Source organism: Stenella coeruleoalba (assembly GCF_951394435.1).
Source record: "Stenella coeruleoalba genome assembly, chromosome: 2".
In the NCBI taxonomy this organism is placed as follows: Eukaryota; Metazoa; Chordata; class Mammalia; order Artiodactyla; family Delphinidae; genus Stenella; species Stenella coeruleoalba.
Genome location: NC_137147.1, coordinates 147,130,026 through 147,149,611, shown reverse-complemented (window position 1 = coordinate 147,149,611; position 19,586 = coordinate 147,130,026). Strand labels below are relative to the sequence as shown.

The window sequence follows — 19,586 nt, the reverse complement described above, 5'->3', positions numbered from 1 at the left end:
GTATATATGTCAATCCCAATCTCCCAGTTCATCCTGCCCCCGCCATGTCTGCACATCCATTCTCTGCATCTGCATCTCCAGAATGACCCTGATTTGTATCTTTCAGTCATGTTTATAGTGATTCCATAGAGTACATCAGCATTTGGGTTTACATCATGCATTTTGAAACACTGAAGAACATCCGGGCCCCTGGCTGCCATCGTGGATGGCAGTGTTGTTCGCCCCACTTCTGCACATGGTCCACCTGAGCTGAGGTGTTGGTGGCAGCCGCTCCACAGTAGGAACTCCAGTCGGAAGAGCCGGGTGCGAGGCCTCTGCACGTGGCCCCCTGTGAGCAAGTGAAACCCAACTAAGCACAAAGGAAAAGAAAAAAGCCATCTCAGAGCTGGGACTATTTTCAAGGCTTCTGTTTTTCTTTGTGGAACACTGCCTTTGGGGCAAAACAAGGAAGAAGCAGGTGATTCTAAGGTCCAGCACAGAAGCAGAGCCACTGCAGGCCGCTTCTCCAACTCTGAAGGCGCTCCAGCCGTGTGGCTGACAGGGTCTTGGTGCTCCGGCCGGGTGTCGGGCCTGAGCCTCTGAGGTGGGAGAGCTGAGTTCAGGACACTGGACCACCAGACCCCATGTAATATCAATCGGTGAGAGCTCTCCCAGAGATCTTCATCTCAAATCTAATACCTAGCTCCACTCAATGACCAGCAAGCTCCAGTGCCGGACACCCCATGCCAAACAACTAGCAAGACAGGAACACAACCCCACTCATTAGCAGAGAGGCTGCCTAAAATCATACTACGTTCACAGACACACCAAAACACACCACCAGACGTAGACCTGCCCACCAGAAAGACAAGATCCAGCCTCATCCACCAGAACACAGGCACCAGTCCCCTCTACCAGGAAGCCTACACAAGCCAATGAACCAACCGTACCCACTGGGGGCAGACACCAGAAACAATGGGACCTACGAACTTGCAGCCTGCAAAAAGGAGACCCCAAGCACAGTAAGTTAAGCAAAATGAGAAGAGAGAGAAATACGCAGCAGATGAAGGAGTAAGGCAAAAACCCACCAGACCAAACAAATGAACAGGAAATAGGCAGTCTACCTAAAAAAGAATTCAGAGTAATGATTGTAAAGATGATCCAAAATCTTGGAAATAGAATGGAGAAAATACAAGAAACGTTTAACAAGGACATAGAAGAACTAGCGAACAAACAAGGACTTCCATGGTGGAAAAGTGGTTAAGAATCCGCCTGCCAATCCATGGGATACGGGTTCAAGCCCTGGTCTGGGAAGATCCTACATGCTGCAAAGCAACTAAGCCCGTGCGCCACAACTACTGAGCCTGTGCTCTAGAGCCCGCGAGACACAACAACTTAGCCCACATGCCACAACTACTGAAGCCCACATGCCTAGAGCCCGTGCTCCGCAACAAGAGAAGCCACCACAATGAGAAGTACATGCGCCGCAACGAACAGTAGCCCCTGCTCGCAGCTACTAGAGAAAGCCCAGATGCAGACACTAAGACCCAAAGCAGCCAAGAATAAATAAATATATAACATAAAATAAATGCATTTATATAAAAAAGGAGCAAACAAACAATGATGAACAACAAAATAAATGAAATTAAAAATTCTCTAGAAGGGGCTTCCCTGGTGGCGCAGTGGTTGAGAGTCCACCCGCCGACGCAGGGGACACGGGTTCGTGCCCCGGTCCAGGAAGATCCCACATGCCGCGGAGCGGCTGGGCCCGTGAGCCATGGCCGCTGAGCCTGCGCGTCCAGAGCCTGTGCTCTGCAACAGGAGAGGCCACAGCAGTGAGAGGCCCGCGTACCGCAAAAAAAAAAAAAAAAAAAAAATTCTCTAGAAGGAATCAATAGCACTAACAGAGGCAGATGAACGGATTAGTGACCTGGAAGGTAAAATAGTGGAAATAACTACTGCAGAGCAGAATAAACAAAAAAGAATGAAAAGAATTGAGGACAGTCTCAGAGACCTTTGGGACAACATTAAACACACCAACATTCGAATGACAGGGGTCTCAGAAGAGGAAGAGAAAAAGAAAGGGACTGAGAAAATATTTGAAGAGATTATAGTTGAAAACTTCCCTAATAAGGGAAAGGAAACAGTCAATCAAGTCCAGGAAGTGCAGAGAGTCCCACCAGGATAAATCCAAGGAGAAACACGAAAAGACACACATTAATCAAACTATCAAAAATTATATACAAAGAAAAAATATTAAAAGCAACAAGGGAAGAGCAACAAATGACATACAAGGGAATCGCCATAAGGTTAACAGCTGATCTTTCAGCAGAAACTCTGCAAGCCAGAAGGGAGTGGCAGGACATATTTAAAGTGATGCAAGGGGAAAATCTACAACCAAGATTACTCTACACACCAAGGATCTCATTCAGATTAGACAGAGACATTAAAAACTTTACAGACAAGCAAAAGCTAAGAGAATTCAGCACCACCAAACCAGCTTTACAACAAATGCTAAAGGAACTTCTCTAGGCAAGAAACACAAGAGAAGGAAAGGACCTACAATAACAAACCCAAAACAATTAAGAAAATGGTAATAGGCACATACATATCGATAATTACCTTAAATGTAAATGGATTAAATGCTCCAACCAAAAGACATAGACTGGCTGAATGGATACAAAAACAAGACCCATATATATGCTGTCTACAAGAGACCCACTTCAGACCTAGGGACACGTACAGACTGAAAGTGAGGGGATGGAAAAAGACATTCCATGCAAATGGAAATCAAAAGAAGGCTGGAGTAGCAATTCCCATGTCAAGCAAAATAGACTTTAAAATAAAGACTGTTACAAGAGACAAAAAAGGACACTACATAATGATCAAGGGATCAATGCAAGAAGGAGATATAACAATTTAAAATATTTATGCACCCAACATAGGAGTACCTCAATACATAAGGTAAATGCTAACAGCCATAAAAGGGGAAATTGACAGTAACACAATAATAGTAGGGGACTTTAACACCCCACTTTCACCAATGGACAGATCAACTAAAATGAAATAAATAAGGAAACACAAGCTTTAAATGGTACATTAAACAAGATGGACCTAATTGATATTTATAGAACATTCCATCCAAAAACAAGAATACACTTTCTTCTCAAGTGTTCATGGAACATTCTCCAGGATAAATCATATCTTGGGTCAAACCTTGGTAATTTTAATAAAACTGAAATCATATCAGGTGTCTTTTCTGACCAAAACACTATGAGACTAGATATCAATTATAGGAAAAAAACTGTAAAAAATACGAACACATGGAGGCTAAACTATACTCTATTAAATAACCAAGAGATCACTGAATAAATCAAAAAGGAAATCAAAAATACCTAGAAACAAATGACAATGAAAACATGATGATCCAAAACCTATGGGAAGCACGAAAAGCAGTTCTAAGAGGGAAGTTTATAGCAATACAATCCTACCTCAAGAAACAAGAAAAATCTCAAATAAACAGCCTAAACTTACACCTAAAGCAATTAGAGAAAGAAGAACCAAAAAATCCCAAAGTTAGCAGAAGGAAAGAAATTATAAAGATCAGATCAGAAATAAATGAAATAATATACACTGTTAAAAAACTACCAACCATGAAAAGTCTATTTTCCTAATATCTCTACAGAGATATTCCCTGTTTTTGAATCGTGTAAAGTATCTTTTCTCTTGAGCTTACCATCTCGTAATAGAGATTAGGCACATTCAGTTGGCCTATTTTATCATTTACAGAATATATATTTTTATTTTCATTTGCTGTTTCCCCATTACATGAGCCCTGCTGTGAATGTGCTTACAATCTTTGGAGTTTATGGTCTGATCAGATGGATTAATCATATAAACTTAGGCTCCAAGAGAGCAATTTTATCGTTGCTAATAAATATTCTGAGTTCTAAAATAAAAAATAAAAAAAAAGAAATGAAAAAGAAATGAAGGAAATGGTAGCAAAGATCAATAAAACTAAAAGCTGATTTTTTGAGAAGATAAACAAAATTTATAAACCATTAGCCAGACTCATAAAGAAAAAAAGGGAGAAGACTCAAATCAATAGAATCAGAAATGAAAAAGGAGAAGTAACAACTGACACTGCTGAAATACGAAAGATCATGAGAGATTACTACAAGCAACTCTATGCCAATAAAATGGACAACCTGGAAGAAATGGACAATTTCTTAGAAAAGCACAACCTTCTGAAACTGAACCAGGAAGAAACAGAAAATATAAACAGACCAATCACAATTGGTCTGAAATTGAAACTGTGATTAAAAATCTTCTAACAAACAAAAGCCCAGGACCAGATGGCTTCACAGGAGAATTCTTTCAAACATTTAGAGAAGAGCTAACACCTATCCTTCTCAAACTCTTCCAAAATATAACAGAGGGAGGAATACTCCCAAACTCATTGTACGAGGCGACCATCACCCTGATACAAAAACCAAAGATGTTACCAAAAAAGAAAACTACAGGCTAATATCACTGATAAACATAGATGCAAAAATCCTCAACAAAATACTAGCAAACAGACTCCAGCAGCACATTAAAAGGATCATACACCATGATCAAGTGGGGTTTATCCCAGGAATGCAAGGATTCGTCAATATACGCAAATCAATCAATGTGATACACCATATTAACAAATTGAAGGAAAAAGACCACATGATCATCTCAAAAGATGCAGAAAAAGCTTTCAACAAAATTGAACACCATTTATGATAAAATCTCTCCAGATAGTAGGCATAGAGGGAACTTACCTCAACATATTAAAGGCCATATATGACAAACCCACAGCAAACATTGTTCTCATTGGTGAAAAACTGAAATCATTTCCAATAAGATCAGGAAGAAGACAGGGCTGCCCAATCTCACCACTATTATTCAACACAGTTTTGGAAGTTTTAGCCACAGCAATCAGAGAAGAAAAAGAAATAAAAGGAATCCAAATCAGAAAAGAAGAAGTAAAGCTGTCACTGTTTGCAGATGAAATGATACTATACATAGAGAATCCTAAAGATGCTACCAGAAAACAACTAGAGCTAATCAATGAATTTGGTAAAGTAGCAGGATACAAAATTAATGCACAGAAATCTCTGGCATTCCTCTACACTAATGGTGAAAATTCTAAAAGAGAAATTATGGAAACATTCCCATTTACCATTGCAACAAAAAGAATAAAACACCTAGGAATAAACCTACCTAAGGAGACCAAAGACTTGTATGCAGAAAACTATAAGACACTGATGAAAGAAATTAAAGATGATACAAACAGATGGAGAGATATACCATGTTCTTGGATTAGAAGAATCAACACTGTGAAAATGACTATACTACCCAAAGAAATCTACAGGTTCAGTGCAATCCCTGTCAAAACTACCAATGGCATTTTTCACAGAACTAGAACAAAAAATTTCACAATTTGTATGGAAACACAAACGACCCTGAATAGCCAAAGCAATCTTGAGAAAGAAAAACGGAACTGGAGGAATCAGGCTCCCTGACTTTAGACTATACTACAAAGCTACAGTAGTCAAGACAGTATGGTACTGGCTCAAAAACAGAAATATAGATCAATGGAACAGGATAGAAAGCCCAGAGATAAATGCATGCCTTATCTTTGATAAAGGAGGCAAGAATAAACAATGGAGAAAAGACAGCCTCTCAATAAGTGGTGCTGGGAAAACTGGACAGCTACATGTAAAAGATGAAATTAGAGCACTCCCTAACACCATACACAAAAAAAAAACCTCAAAATGGATTAAAGACCTAAATATAAGGGCAGACACTATAAAACTCTTAGATGAAAACATAGGCAGAACACTCTATGACATAAATCACAGCAGGATCCTTTTTGACCCACCTCCTAGAGAAATGGACATAAAAACAAAAATAAACAATTGGGACCTAATGAAACTTAAAAGCTTCTGCATAGCAAAGGAAACCATAAACAAGATGAAAAGACCACCCTCAGAATGGGAGAAAATATTTGCAAATGAAGCAGTGGACAAAGGATTAATCTCCAAAATATATAAGTAGCTCATGCAGCTCAATATCAAAAAAACAAACAACCCAATCCAAAAACGGGCAGAAGACCTAAATAGACATTTCTCCAAAGAAGACATACAGATTGCCAACAAACACATGAAAGGATGCTCAACATCCCTAATCACTAGAGAAATGCAAATCAAAACTACAATGAGGTATCACCTCACACCAGTCAGAATGGCCATCATCAAAAAATCTACGAACAATAAATGCTGGAGAGGGTGTGGAGAAAAGGGAACCCTCTTGCACAGTTGTTAGGAATGTAAATTGATACAGCCACTATGGAGAACAGTATGGAGGTTCCTTAGAAAACTAAAAATAGAACTACCATATGACCCAGCAATCCCACTACTGGGCATATACCCTGAGAAAACCATAATTCAAAAAGAATCACGTACCAAAATGTTCATTGCAGCACTATTTAGAATAGCCAGGACGTGGAAGCAACCTAAGTGTCCATAGACAGATGAATGGATAGATAAGATGGGGCACATATATACAATGGAATATTACTCAGCCATAAAGAGAAAGGAAATTGAGTTATTTGTAGTGAGGTAGATGGACCTAGAGTCTCTCATAGAGAGTAAAGTAAGTCAGAAAGAGAAAAACGAATACCGTATGCTAACACGTGTATATGGAATCTCAAAAAAAAAAAAAGGTTCTGAAGGACCTAGGGGCAGGACAGTAATAAAGATGCAGATATAGAGAATGGACTTGAGGACACGGGGCTGGAGGGGGAAGGGTAAGCTGAGACGAAGTGAGAGAGTGGCATGGACATATGTACACTACCAAATGTAAAATAGATAGCTAGTGGGAAGCAGCCACATAGCACAGGGAGATCAGCTCGGACCACCTAGAGGGGTGGGACATGGAGGGTGAGATGGAGACGCAAGAGGGAGGGGATATGGGGATATATGTACACGTATGGCTGATTCACTTTGTTTTACAGCAACTAACACAACAATGTAAAGCAATTATACTCCAATAAAGATGTTTAAAAAAAATCCCACATGTTGCAAAGAACAGTTTAAAATATAGTCTAAAGTGAATGACTCAAATTCTGTAATTATAAAGAAAAATACTGAGCGATAACATGTATAAGGATATATCGGCATCTCACTTGGCCCTTAATATTTAAGTATTAGAATTTTGTGAGTCTTTTTTCCACTCTTTGGAAATCCACTGAAGTGGATGCAGTAGGGTGCTACTCACATTCGCCTTCAGCACTAGCAGCTCACTTTGCCAGCTGCTGGGAGAGTTGGATACTGATGGCTTGCAGCTGAGTCCTCTCCAGGACCTGTCTTCAGCCACAGAGCTGCTCCTGGGTGCAGGCTCCATCAGTGGCTGCTCAGAGGAGGATACGAAGTCCAGACCTCTCTTGCCTCACCTAGAACAACTCTGAAGGGCCATCCGAGTTCCAAAACTCCCATAAGATCACCTGAAGCCTCTGTTTCAACTACGCTGCAACTCAATTCTCTTTTGCCCAATCCTTCTTCCTTCACTCTCCACTTGGCACATAAATCTCAGAATCTATTTCCTGGAAAACTGACATACAACACAGACCTAGTTGCAATATAGGAGAATAATAGAATATCAAAGGTGCTGTATGGCAGGCTAATTTTAAATGGCTTTCATACTGAAGGAATAAAATTGCAACTTTAGGGAAGCAAGGAAGATGTTATGTAAATATTAATGAAAAACATTTCCACTTGTTCAGAATATTCAGCTTTACCTATGTTTAGGGAATACGTGCTCAATTTATTTAGGATGCCTCTCTGTTCATTTGAGGGTCTCTCCCCACTCCAGTGATGAGATTTGAAGAGCAGGTGCCAATTGCTGTGTCCAAATCCCAAGGCAGGAGTAGGCAAATGACCCTGGCCTGGCCAGTCCTGGTTCCCCATGTCCTGTCTATAGTGATTAATCCAAGAGAAGCGCATGTGACCAAGGCAGAGCCAATCAGAGTCCTTCCATGGGATTGAACAGTACATACCAAGAAAGATAGGCTATGTCTTTCCTCTTACATCATAAGCTGTGATAATGTAAGCCTGGAGCTGCTAGCGGCCAGGTACCTCACTGCCCATCTACGGTAGAAGAGAATAAGGCCAACACAGAGAGAGAAGTAGAAACAAGAGATGACAAGGTAAAGAGACAGAAGACCACGCTGCACATGCCCTTGGATCCAACTGTTAGTCAGAACTAACCTTGGACAAACCAGCTACGTGAGCCCCAAATATTCCCCTGCAGTTTGCTTAAGCTCTGTTGAGTTGGGATGTCCATCCCTTGCAGCTGAAAGAATCCTGACGAGTTCACTGTATCAATCATCCAGTCAGAGACAGAGTAAAGCAAAACCAAATAACCACCCTAAGACATAACAGCAAAGCAGAGGTCCCTAGCATCAGAGCCCAGGAGCTCTACCAAATCCCAGCAGAGTAATGCAGCTGTGAAAGAGAGAGGATGCATTCTGGGGAAGCTCTTTGTTAAAAGCTCCAACCTAGAAGCAGAATTAATATAGGCAGAATATAGACTAGAACATAGGCAGAAATAAAACGGTGTTTGTGGTGTAAAAAAAAAAATCACTGATGACCCCCCAAAATGAAAACAAACAGGACAATAAAACTCGTACCTGGTATTCTTAGAGGAAAGGAAACTGTTGAGTTGAGGTCAGGGGAGATGGAGCTCGGGCTGAGAAGGCTGATGGCAGTGGAGAAAGTTCAGGTCCAAGTGGGCAGTCTGGAGGAAGGGGCTGTCAGACTCATGTTCGTGCAGGGCCTTCCATGTCAAGAAAGAAGCGGGTGGTAAAGGAGAGGCTGGTGGTTTACCCACGTCCCGCAATTCATAAGCAGAGGCAGATTGGCTGTGAAGCTGACAGAAATTAAACTTCAGTGTTCCTCCCTTGCAAAGGCCCTTCTAAGATCCTGTGAGGGGCTGTTGAAATTTGTTTACTTGGTCATATGTGTTTGTAAAATTTCCAGAAGTAAGATACCGTAGCCAGAGTGGGTTAACAAGTGCTGTAAGACACTGTCTCTTTCTAACCTGATTTCCCCTCTTTCTTACTGATCCTCACGACATGTGGTATTAAGAGGTCATGAGCATCTTGGGGATCCAGCTAAGGGGGTGTTGAATTGGGGATCCATTTCGACTGGGTTTGGTGGATTATAGTTATGAAGTTCAAGGTCTCTTCCATGTACCGTTATACCAGTATCGCTTACAGTCCTGCTGTGGGAAATGTCCTCCAGGAATACACCTACACACCGTGCTGGCTTATAAAGGTGCAGGGCAAGAGGTGCTAGAGCCACGTCAACGTGTCCTCTGCCACCAACACCAGACATATGCGGGGAAGCGGGGAGAAGTGCATTCTGAAATGTAGACAGCCAGAATGCAGTTCCATGGAACATTCTTCCAGCCATCAGGTGTGGAAACTTCTAAGAACAGGATCTAGTGCTCATCACCACCTCGTCAGAACAGCGGTTGCATTTCCTGTCAACGATAAACTCAGTAATTCAGGGGACACAATCACGGTATATTTTCTAAAATTTTGTTACCTGGATTCATAGCCAGTTGACTAGACCTTGTGCTTATTCAAGGGACTCGTTCCTTCCACATCCTTCTACCTGCTTGCTGAAATCTACCTGGTGCCTGGGGATTCCTTTAACAGGAGTAAGAGAATCCTATTTTTCTACCATACAGCTTAAAACGCAAATATTTGATTTGATTAAATCTTCAGTGTAAACTGGTTCCATTTTTCACTGTTTGTAAGATGTGGGATGGGGAGCTGGTTGGGGCGGGGCATGGACCAAAGGATCAGAGCCGGGGGAAGGGAAGAGCGAAGAGGAAGCAGGAAGGAGGAAGGAGGGTGAGGACCCTTCCCACCTAGGGGAGATGGAAGGACACAGAAATGAAACAGGGAAGAGGGAACAACTTTACAGACTCGCAACTTCTGTTCCCCTTACCTTCAGCATGGCGGTGCCAAACAGGAGCTGTGTGTTGAGGGATGCTGGCGTGCGGCTGCCAGCGCGGGTAGCCGGCTGCACGACTTAAGAAGGGTTTTTTAGCACAGCCCAACATCCTGCAAAGAAGGTTCGTTCTCCGGGGATTCGTTACTCAAGGAGCACTGTGCAAACACCACCTCCTGGGGGATGTTAATAGTGTCTGTAAGCAGGAGAGAGAGAGCGCGAGAGGGAATCATTGTTTTAGCGGAGAGAGAAATTAGCTCACAGCTGCAAAAGAAAACTCGCCTCTGTGTAGAACAGACCCCTTTGCTAACAACTGAACAATAAGCCTCTTTCTTATGAAGGACTTTTGATATCTGCAAAGTAGATTCTGCTAACTAAAAAGTAAGTACTTTCTTCGAGCGTCTAGGCTTCTTGTGGTCAGCGTTTCCTTGGAAAGATGGAGTACTAGGCGGTGCTACCTAATTCCAGCCGAGAGCTGGACTTCGGCTGTTTATTTACATGAGTTGTTTGTGAATGTGAGCTGGTATACGTGAAGGAGAAAGATGGGACTTTTAGGGCAGTGGTGTGCCACCCGTCCCCACTCCCCGGGACTGGCTTTCAGCCCTACAAGGGAGAGGTGGGGCCGGACATGGAGGGAGCTGCTTCCAGGAAAGTTGGTTTGAGGCTCCAAGTCTCTGCGGGGGCCTGGGAGACAAAGAACAGCACAGAGCTGGGAGAGGAGAAATCTCCTGGGCTTGGGAGCATCGCGAAGTAGTGCCCTGGCCCAGATGTTGGTGACCTCCTGTGCACACAGGCAGCTGCGCTGGTGGCATATTGATGAGGGAGAGTCAGAGGAGTGGAGTAGGACAGAAGCAGACAACAGAATCACGAGCTGGAGGCCAAGCCAGCCTAGGAATCTCTTTGGCTTCATCCTCCTTGACCAACACACCCTAACTCGATCTCACCATTCCTAAGACCGGGAAAACTGAGATCTCCAAGGAAAAGGAGGGAAGAGGTGGTGTTTCTCCCACACCTAAAACTAACCGCCTGCAGTCCACTCCGAGGACAGGAGACACTCCTGCATGGAGGGCAGCCCACGGTCACCTCATCACACCAGTCTCAAGGTAGGGGACAATCCAGTATGAGACAGTGGGGCCAGGGCTCTCAGAGCCTAAATACAGAGATACCAAAGAGGTGCATTTTAAGAGGGGACTCTTCTCTAGGAGACCATACTGAGAAGCCAATCCCAGCACCTTTGACCTAACCCCCCACCCTGGCAGGGAGATGAGTTTCCTGAGCCCTTGCTTCCCAGATGCTAATCTTAGAACTCATTCTCCAGGACTGAGATTTCCAGCGGGCCTGTGGAATCAGACAGACCCTCCCATCCCCTGAAAAGTAACCCTGGGATTGAGCAGAGGACAAACCTCTCCCTTCTGTCCCCCAATCTCCTTCCCCTTGTAACACTGTTGTATCCATCAGGACTCTTATTGCCACGAACAGCAGAAACTCATTGAAACTGACTTCAGCCACAAAAATTTGCAAGGTGGGGTAGCAAGGTGGAGATGTGCTCATATCATTGAGATGTCCAGAGTCTCATTCATCTTTAGGCTTGGCTAAATCCAGGGGCTCAATGATCTCATCAGGACAATGTTTCTAGCTCTTGATGCCTCTCTTCTGTTGGGCTCAAATGGTGGCAAAAATGACCCCAGCAGTTCTACATTTTTATGGGCCTGAGAGTCTGAAATTTCAGAAAGAGAGAGACTCTCTTTCCCTAAATGTAGGGAAGGCAAAAGTAGCAAAGCAGTTTCTTAACGGTCAAGCTTGGGCCATGTGGTCAGTTTTGAAACAATCACCAAATCCAAGAGGACGGGACTGCCCAGCTGGAAACGGGAATGGGACCAGCTCCACTTCAACACATGGACTGAAAGTGGGGGGTGATTCCCCAATGGAAAACTGGGAAGTGCTCTCAAAACACGAGGGAAGAAAAGCTGGACAAGTAAAAACAGATATGCACTATAATTATTACTCACATAAGATCTAGTTTAAATGATCAGAAAGGTCAGGCTTGAAGGGGACAGGAGTTACCAAAAATACTCACAACGGACACGTGAAAGAGAGGGGGGCATTCCATAGCTATTTTGTGGCAGCAGAAAGAATTAAATTATGGGCCAGCTGCGTTCACTCAAGTCTCAGGTCTTATATGGCTTCTACCGGCAAACGAAGCCACCTTCTTTTTCAGCCCCGCCCCTCTCCTCACTGGCTCTCTGCATGAGTCATGGGCTGTCTATTCTGATCATGACAATCAGGGCGTCTTCCATGCTTATCGTCATCTTCTAGCTAGGACTGCCCTGTCCTCAGCTCCCTGAACAGAGGCAGTGCTGGACTCTTCCTTGCCCCATGGTAGCCACTGACTGGAGAAGAGATGGGCGCATGATACAAGCGTGTTTCATCTGTGGGCACCCCCATGAGATGCTGTGGTGGCAACAGCAATCAACAAAACCAATCAGACTGGGACGCTGGGGAAGTACCTAGTGGCAGCCTCTGATCTTGGTGGCTTTCTGCTGCCAGTACTACTTGTAGTCCACATGACTCCTCACATTAACCACCACCCTATTTTTCTTAAGATGGTCTTAGGAAGTTTCGCCACTTCAATTTAAACCTCTCTGCCAGAGGAACAACTCACTAAACCCTAGGAGCAGCAGCTCTCGTCGTCCCAAATCCTCTCTGTGACAGGCTAAGTCACAAAGCAGCTCAGAGGGGGCACCACGACAGCTGAATTCTCAACATTGTTTTCAGGAAACTTGGATGCTCAGGGTGGCAGACAACACAGTGCACACACAGTGGGGGTTCTGCGCTATCAAAGGCATCTGTCCACAGAGCAAACTCTCTCCAGGTTGGGAGAATGAACAGTTCAAGAGGGTGGAAGGGAAAGGAGGTCAGGACACCCAGCAGTGCACAGTCCTTACTCCAAGAGAGTGGCTCGTTAAAAACACCACAGACAAAGCAAGATGGAAAGGTGCTTCGGGCTGCCTACCTTTGCCCTGGAACATAGGAACGCTTCAGTAAAAAAAAAAAAAAAAGGAATAAAAAAACGACAAAAGCTATGGATAAGAACCAGTATGACAAATGAGAGAAAAAGCTATTGCTTCCAGCCGTATAATATATGAATTTTCTCTACTTGTCAGCTCCTCGAAAATGGAATCCTGAGTCCTTTCAGTCAACATCAAGCCTTTCTTGCCTAGTTAACGTTAATAGAGGGAGGCAGGGAAGACGTGAGGGTAGCATTTGATAAGTGCTGGAGGAACACTGCTTTAGAAAAGCACATTAACCCTTTTTGCCTGTTCCAGCTCCTGCGGGGGGGGGGGGGGGGGGGGGGTGGTGGAGATGGAACAGGTGGGCTTAATTGGCTCTGAACAAAGCCCTTGAAATCCCCGGAGAGCTATGCAACCAGATGTCGCCCTCTGGCACTAAGTGTTAAAGAGGAGTCTTTGTAAGGAGCCCAGCGGAAGGTGGAGGGCAGATTTGTTTGAGTGAAACTAAGCTTCCACCTTCACTTTAAGACATTTTAGGGTACCCCTCCCCAGAAAAAAGAAAACAAGATACTTACAGTAAAAGTTTACAATTCCCATTCTAAGTGTACCACATAAGGGGTGACATGAAGTTAAAGGGCACCTTGTCAAAACGGCAATACCCATCACAATTGCACCCACCCCTCCATCCGCCATCACCTTCTCTCTCACACTCCCTGATCTTCAAGGCTAGTTCACGTTTCTTTATGGTATCGTGGAAAGACCACTTGGCCAGAAGACAGAAGTACAAGGCTTGAGTTCTGTTTTCATCGTATGCCATGTGTGTGATCCTGGGCACATCACTTATTTACAGTGAACCTTTGCCTCCTTCACCACCAAGTGGTTCTACTTTATGTCACATCTGCCTCACAGGATTACCAGAAGGACCAAATGTATTCATCTGCCTGACATTTGCCAGACACCTGCTTTATACCGGAAGGTACAAAGGAATATGAAGGAATACATATTTGAACTAGACTCAGTTCCGACCTTGGGAAACTCACTGGACAGCCAGTGTACAGGACTGCGCTCTGTAAACAGAAGAGCACTTTGCAAAGGGAAACCATTTCTGTTTCCTGTTATACAACCTGTTACTGTCCTCTAGATATATCCTAGATTTCGCCAAGCCCTTGTTCTCCTAGATAGCTTTAGTCTACTTCCTCTTGGTCCCAGCTTACTTACTTCTAAAGTTGTGGCTTCTGAATGAGCTTCTCTTGCAAGGAGAGGAGTTCCCAGTTTTTCTTCCAGGTTAATTTTTACTGAACATGACCGCTAGAAGGGGTAGCTCCTCTCCTGTGAGACTCTACTCTTGGGTCCAGGATAGATCCTCAAACCAAGATGAGCCAATATGCAGACGTAGCCTCCGTCCAGGAGTTCAGACTTGGCACACTGGAAGAGGGACAGAAAGAAGCAGCCACGTGCAGGGGTGGCATGTGAATAACAAACTCCAAAAACGAGATCCATCCGTTCAACAAGTGTGTCCCCAGAGCTGTACCGGTCACTGTCTGGGAGACCTCCCTGCACTGTCTGTTTTATTTACTTTAGTAGGAGTGGGGTTTTGTTCCTTATGAACAAATGATCTGTCTGACATCCTGTCCCAGATAAGCATGGCCCTAGGACACCAGCCCTAGGCTGGCCTTCAACAGATGTCTGGGTTTAGCCTAGCAACGAACCATATGTCTGTGTGCTGCAGCACACGAGGCTGTAGCCATGTTTTTAAATGGAAAACACAAAAAAGAATAAGCTATTGAAGAGCTAACCCACTATAAACAGAGTTATCCAGTGGAAAGAAGCAGCTGAAAAAGTGTCAACAACGTTATCATCTGTGAAAAACATTTAACCCCAGTCAACATTTTAAAAAGATACGGAAGGCCATCAGACTGGCCTTCTGCCTCAGTTAACCTCATTACCTGTCACTCTGCCAGTATCACCAAAGTTGAGCGCTGAACTTCGGCAGGAGCTTTGAGGTTCCAATGGGCCCGTGCTGGGCACTGAGGACAGAGGAGAAAATCTGTTCTCACAAGAGCTCTCTGTAAAGTGGAAGAAACCTACGTTGAATTAATAATCACAACGCTGTGACAAACGCAGCTTTAAAAACGTGTTCAAGTGTCCTGAAGGCATCGGGCCGTGCTTCTGGGGCCGCCCAGAGCCAGCAAGGGTACCCAGGCACCCAAGTTGACTGAAAACTTCTGTGTCTGCCATTTGGCTACGGGGGACATGCTGAGGGCCATGGTGGCTTCTGGCTCAGAGCTGGGAAAAAAGCTGAAGGCAACTACGGATGCTGGGAAACTGGTGAGCGATGAAATGGTCGTGGAGCTCATTGAGAAGAATTTGGAGACGCCTCCACGCAAAAGTGGTTTTCTTCTAGATGGCTTCCCTCGGACTGTGAGGCAGGCAGAAATGCTTGATGACCTCATGGAGAAGAGGAAAGAGAAGCTTGATTCTGTGATTGAATTCAGCATCCCAGACTCTCTGCTGATTCGGAGAATCACAGGAAGACTGATTCACCCCGAGAGTGGCCGTGCCTACCACGAGGAGTTCAACCCCCCAAAGGAGCCCATGAAAGACGATATCACCGGGGAACCCTTGGTCCGCCAATCAGATGACAATGAGAAGGCCTTGAAAATCCGCCTGGAGACCTATCACACCCAGACTGCCCCGCTGGTGGAGTACGACAGTAAACGGGGGATCCACTCTGCCATCGACGCATCCCAGACCCCTGGCGTTGTGTCTGCAAGCATCCTAGCAGCCTTCTCCAAAGCCACGTCCTAGTAACAGAATGCCAGGCGAGACTGCACCACTGCTCATCACCCTGCGGCGTGATCCCTGCTCTTAGGTGCTGGGCAGAGGGGAGGGGTGGTCAGGGTAAGGATGGAGAGGGAGGGTTGGTGAGGGCTCAAGAGGAGAATGGGAAGAGCAGCAGTGTCGTAGTGAAGCGATTTCTTTTCCATGGAGTAGGAGTCCTAAAAAGTATAAGCAAAGGGAAAAATTGATTTTTTAAAAGACTGATTGGAAGGTATAAATAGAAACGGGGATGCAATATTATTTCTAAGGAATCACGTTGTCATTTACTCCAGACTGGTGACGATATTTTTTAAAGCCAGTGCCCTAAGACCTCAGCTTTTATCAGAACCTCATGTCAGCCCAGGAATGCCGGAAATCACACTGTTGTCCTATCTGTCCTGTAGCTTGGAACAGGGCAGGAGGTGACTACTAACCCTGGTTCCCCATACCATGAGATCAAAGTCATCTCCCCATTTGAAAGTGATATAGAGTGTGTTCATGGGGGTAGGGGCTCAGCACATCAGGTTTACTGGAGTCATGGGGCAGGTGGGGCAGGCCGGTCTCACTCCCTTCCCAACTTACCACTGATGTACCGGCCCACCGGCTCTTGTGGGTAAGCTCTCGACAGCCACCCAGCATATGCCACAGTCCTACACTCTTGCCTTCCTCCATCCATGTCGTGTGGAAAGACCCTTTTGAATAAATGTGCAAGTGTCCTAAGCGACCTTATCCAAAGATTGTCCTTTCCATCCTCAAATCCTGTGACTGGGATCACTCAGCAGCACTGTGATGTATTATTTTCAGTGAGGTGCCTTTCTTAACTGTCCAAATGCTGCCTTTGTTTGGCCCCTAAATCAATAAAGTGTGTTAAATGTTTGTAAAAACTAAAACTAAAAAATAAAAACGTGTTCAAGACAGAGAGCTAACACAGAGACAGGAGTGACCAACAACATCAGGGAGGAGGATAGGAAAGGCTTTCTAGAAAAAGCTGGCTTTTGAAAACTGAATAGGAGTTTGTCTGGCAAATAGGGTGAAGTTAGAGGGGGGAGAAAGAAGAACATTTGAGAAAGAGAGAATAGCATGTCCCAGGACCACAATCCTTCAGCCTCTGCCCCTGACCCTCAGGAACACCCACCACCCAGGCTACTCTGTCCGCTATGCTCTGCTTGCCAAGATGGGTGCCCTGGACAGCACCGGAACCGGCCACAGCTTCCACTGCTGCAGACTCAGCGTTTCACATCCTTGGCGAGGCTTGCAGTGGCCAGCAGCCCCCGTTCCCACGCGCCTTTCTCCAGGTCTTTCCTGTGGTCTCCATTTATTCCTCCTCTCCTGGTCCTTTGGTTGAGATCCCAGTGTGTTCTGCTTCCAGATTCACCAGAGCTAGGACCCTGGGGATGCAGTGAATGCTTCTTGCATGGGGGTGGGGCCCGGAAGTAAACTAGGCCCTGGAGGAGAAGATTTCCATGAGTGGCAGAGAGGAAAACCTTCAAGGGGGGGGGGGGGGGCGGGTGAGCAAGTGGTGTATTCCTCACAGAGCAGGATGAGGGGAAACCTAAGAGAGAGAGATTTACATTGGAAAAGACACTATTTCAAACAGAAATGTCCTGGGCAACCCATTACACGAAGGCACTGAGGGCACGGTGGATCCAAACAGTCCTGAGAGTGAGACCTTGTGCCACCATGGGTCAGAGCTGAGCAACATTCGAAGGCTCCAATTTGTCCTAAGTGAACCAATGTGCAGAACTAATGAGGTCATCAATTTTTCTTCCAGTTAATGAACTTGTCAGGAGGGGTGTGATGCGGGAAGATGATAAGATGAGCAACCAAACCTGATTAAATAGTTTCATCTTCATCAAAGAATCAGACACAGAGCTGAAGCCCCATTATTCACTAGAAGGGGATAATTACACAGAGGGGGCTGCCGTCAGACCCACCCCTCCCCTCACCCAAGGGGCTCCATTCCCTTGGGTACAGGGAGTGTGTCAGACCTGGGAATGGGCACTCATTTAATTCAACAACTATTTGTGGGCAGTTTGCTCCATGTCAGGTGTGGACCAAGAACAAAGGATGGAGACGAATAAGATCTTGTCCTTGCCTTTAAGAAGTTCATGGTCGATCTAGCATGGAACAACAGCTAACTGAAATATGCTATGAAAGATGCTCCCCCAGCACTTCACACCAGGTGCTATGGAGACAGAGGCGACTGGGAAAGAGAGAAAGGGGAGAGAACCCAGGAAGTCTTCTCATAGGTGGTCACCCTTGATCTGGGCTTTAGAGATGAGCAGAATTTCATCCTGGAAGAAAGAGGGGAACTATAAGGGCATATCAGGCAGAGAGGCAAGCTTGAGTAAAGATAAGGTGGTATGGGGGCTTCCCTGGTGGCGCAGTGGTGGAGAGTCCGCCTGCCAATGCAGGGGATGCGGGTTCGTGCCCCGGTCCGGGAGGATGCCGTGGAGCGGCTGGGTCCGTGAGCCATGGCCCCTGAGCCTGCGTGTCCGGAGCCTGTGGTCCGCAACGGGAGAGGCCACAGTGGTGAGAGGCCCGCGTACCGCAAAAAAAAAAGATAAGGTGGTATCATAATATCCAGCTTGTTTGGAGAAATGTAACCGAGCAGGACCCTACGGGGCCTTCCTCACAGGACTCCCCCCACCGCACCCCCATGTCCTCCACCTGCCGTTTGTCTGTAGAAAAACTTTAGTCAAAGATTTAATCAGAGAAGTGAGAAAATGCAGAAGGAAAGGAAAACAGTCAAACAGGACAAATAATAACAGTTCAGTCATTAAGCAAAGTCAAGGACTGTCATTAGCTGCATGAAAATGGGTCTAAGCCATGTCCAGGTTTCAGCCAGAGGGAGGGAAAAAGAGAATGTGGAGGAGGCTTAACTAAAGTCCAGATAGAGAAATGGCATCCAGCTCGCGTTTTATTGGCAAGAAGAATGTCACATGACCAAACCTAAATGCAAGGGAGGTTGGGAAACGTAGCGTAACTAAGACTGACTACGACTGTAATACCATGGAAGAAGGGGAAAATGGATTTAGGTGGATAGCTGACAGCTTCTGCAACACCGCCTAAGACTGTCAAGTCTAATTTGTGGACTCTTTTGCACTGTCATTTCTTACTAGGCTCTAGGAAATCCATAATAGACTTAAACCTCTTTGCTTTCCTCACGACTGTGACCTTACTACAGCAGCACACGGCAACCACGGACTGTATGCCATTGTCAATGGTAATTGATTAGAAAGGAATTACAATGAAAAACAATGGGTTTTCGCCACCCTATACTACAACCAATAAACAAGTCTGTGCCTTCACAAAAAAGAGCTAAAGATTTCCACCATTTGAAAAAATACCCCCATGGAACCCAGGCAAACCTCTGTAGAACTCCAAGATTTCACTGAGCACAGTTTGAAACCCTTAAAACTACTGATGGGACAGGGTTGAAAGCTTCTTAAGAATTCACCCTGTGATATAGACTCATGAGCCTATCTCCATTTCTGCAAACTGAATAGTACGAGTGTTTTTTCCGCTGCAGATTAGGAGAGCTAAAAGTATCGCTGGGAGTAGAATAGTTTGGTATCCATCAGAAGTGTCTCCCCTGCCTGCAAGATATTCTCCAACCGCCCTGCCATGGCAGGCAAGGCTCTTTACAACCTGACCGCTGCCTAACTTGCCCAACTCAATTCCAACGTTTCTTTCCGCTGTGCTCCCTGAACCCCTTGCTCTCTTC

The 19,586-nt window shown here is 45.0% G+C and overlaps 2 protein-coding genes across 3 annotated transcripts in view; one reads left to right on the top strand and one right to left on the bottom strand.

The window, feature by feature from the left end:
• BNIP2 (BCL2 interacting protein 2) overlaps positions 1 to 15,104 on the bottom strand; it is a 225,836-nt gene extending 210,732 nt beyond the window's left edge. Inside the window, exons 1-4 of one of the 2 annotated variants that reach the window (XM_079912509.1) lie at positions 14,986 to 15,104; positions 14,258 to 14,464; positions 10,026 to 10,224; positions 8,699 to 9,552 (exon numbers count right to left, since the gene is read on the bottom strand). The gene's annotated coding sequence lies outside the window, so the exon portion shown is untranslated. The remainder of the gene's footprint in view (positions 1 to 8,698; positions 9,553 to 10,025; positions 10,225 to 14,257; positions 14,465 to 14,985) is intronic. The other variant, XM_079912508.1, reaches the window with a different exon arrangement.
• A 168-nt stretch (positions 15,105 to 15,272) lies between these two features.
• On the top strand, positions 15,273 to 16,040 carry LOC307181734 (adenylate kinase 2, mitochondrial-like). The gene has a single exon (XM_079912510.1). It carries the CDS (start codon positions 15,293 to 15,295, stop codon positions 15,845 to 15,847), a length of 555 nt encoding a protein of 184 aa, XP_079768636.1. The 5' UTR covers positions 15,273 to 15,292; the 3' UTR covers positions 15,848 to 16,040.
• The last annotated feature ends 3,546 nt before the right edge of the window (positions 16,041 to 19,586 follow it).

Coding starts and splice junctions, on each gene's coding strand:
- LOC307181734 (XM_079912510.1), top strand. CDS start 15,293: ATGCTGAGGGCCATGGTGGCTTCTGGCTCAGAGCTGGGAAAAAAGCTG.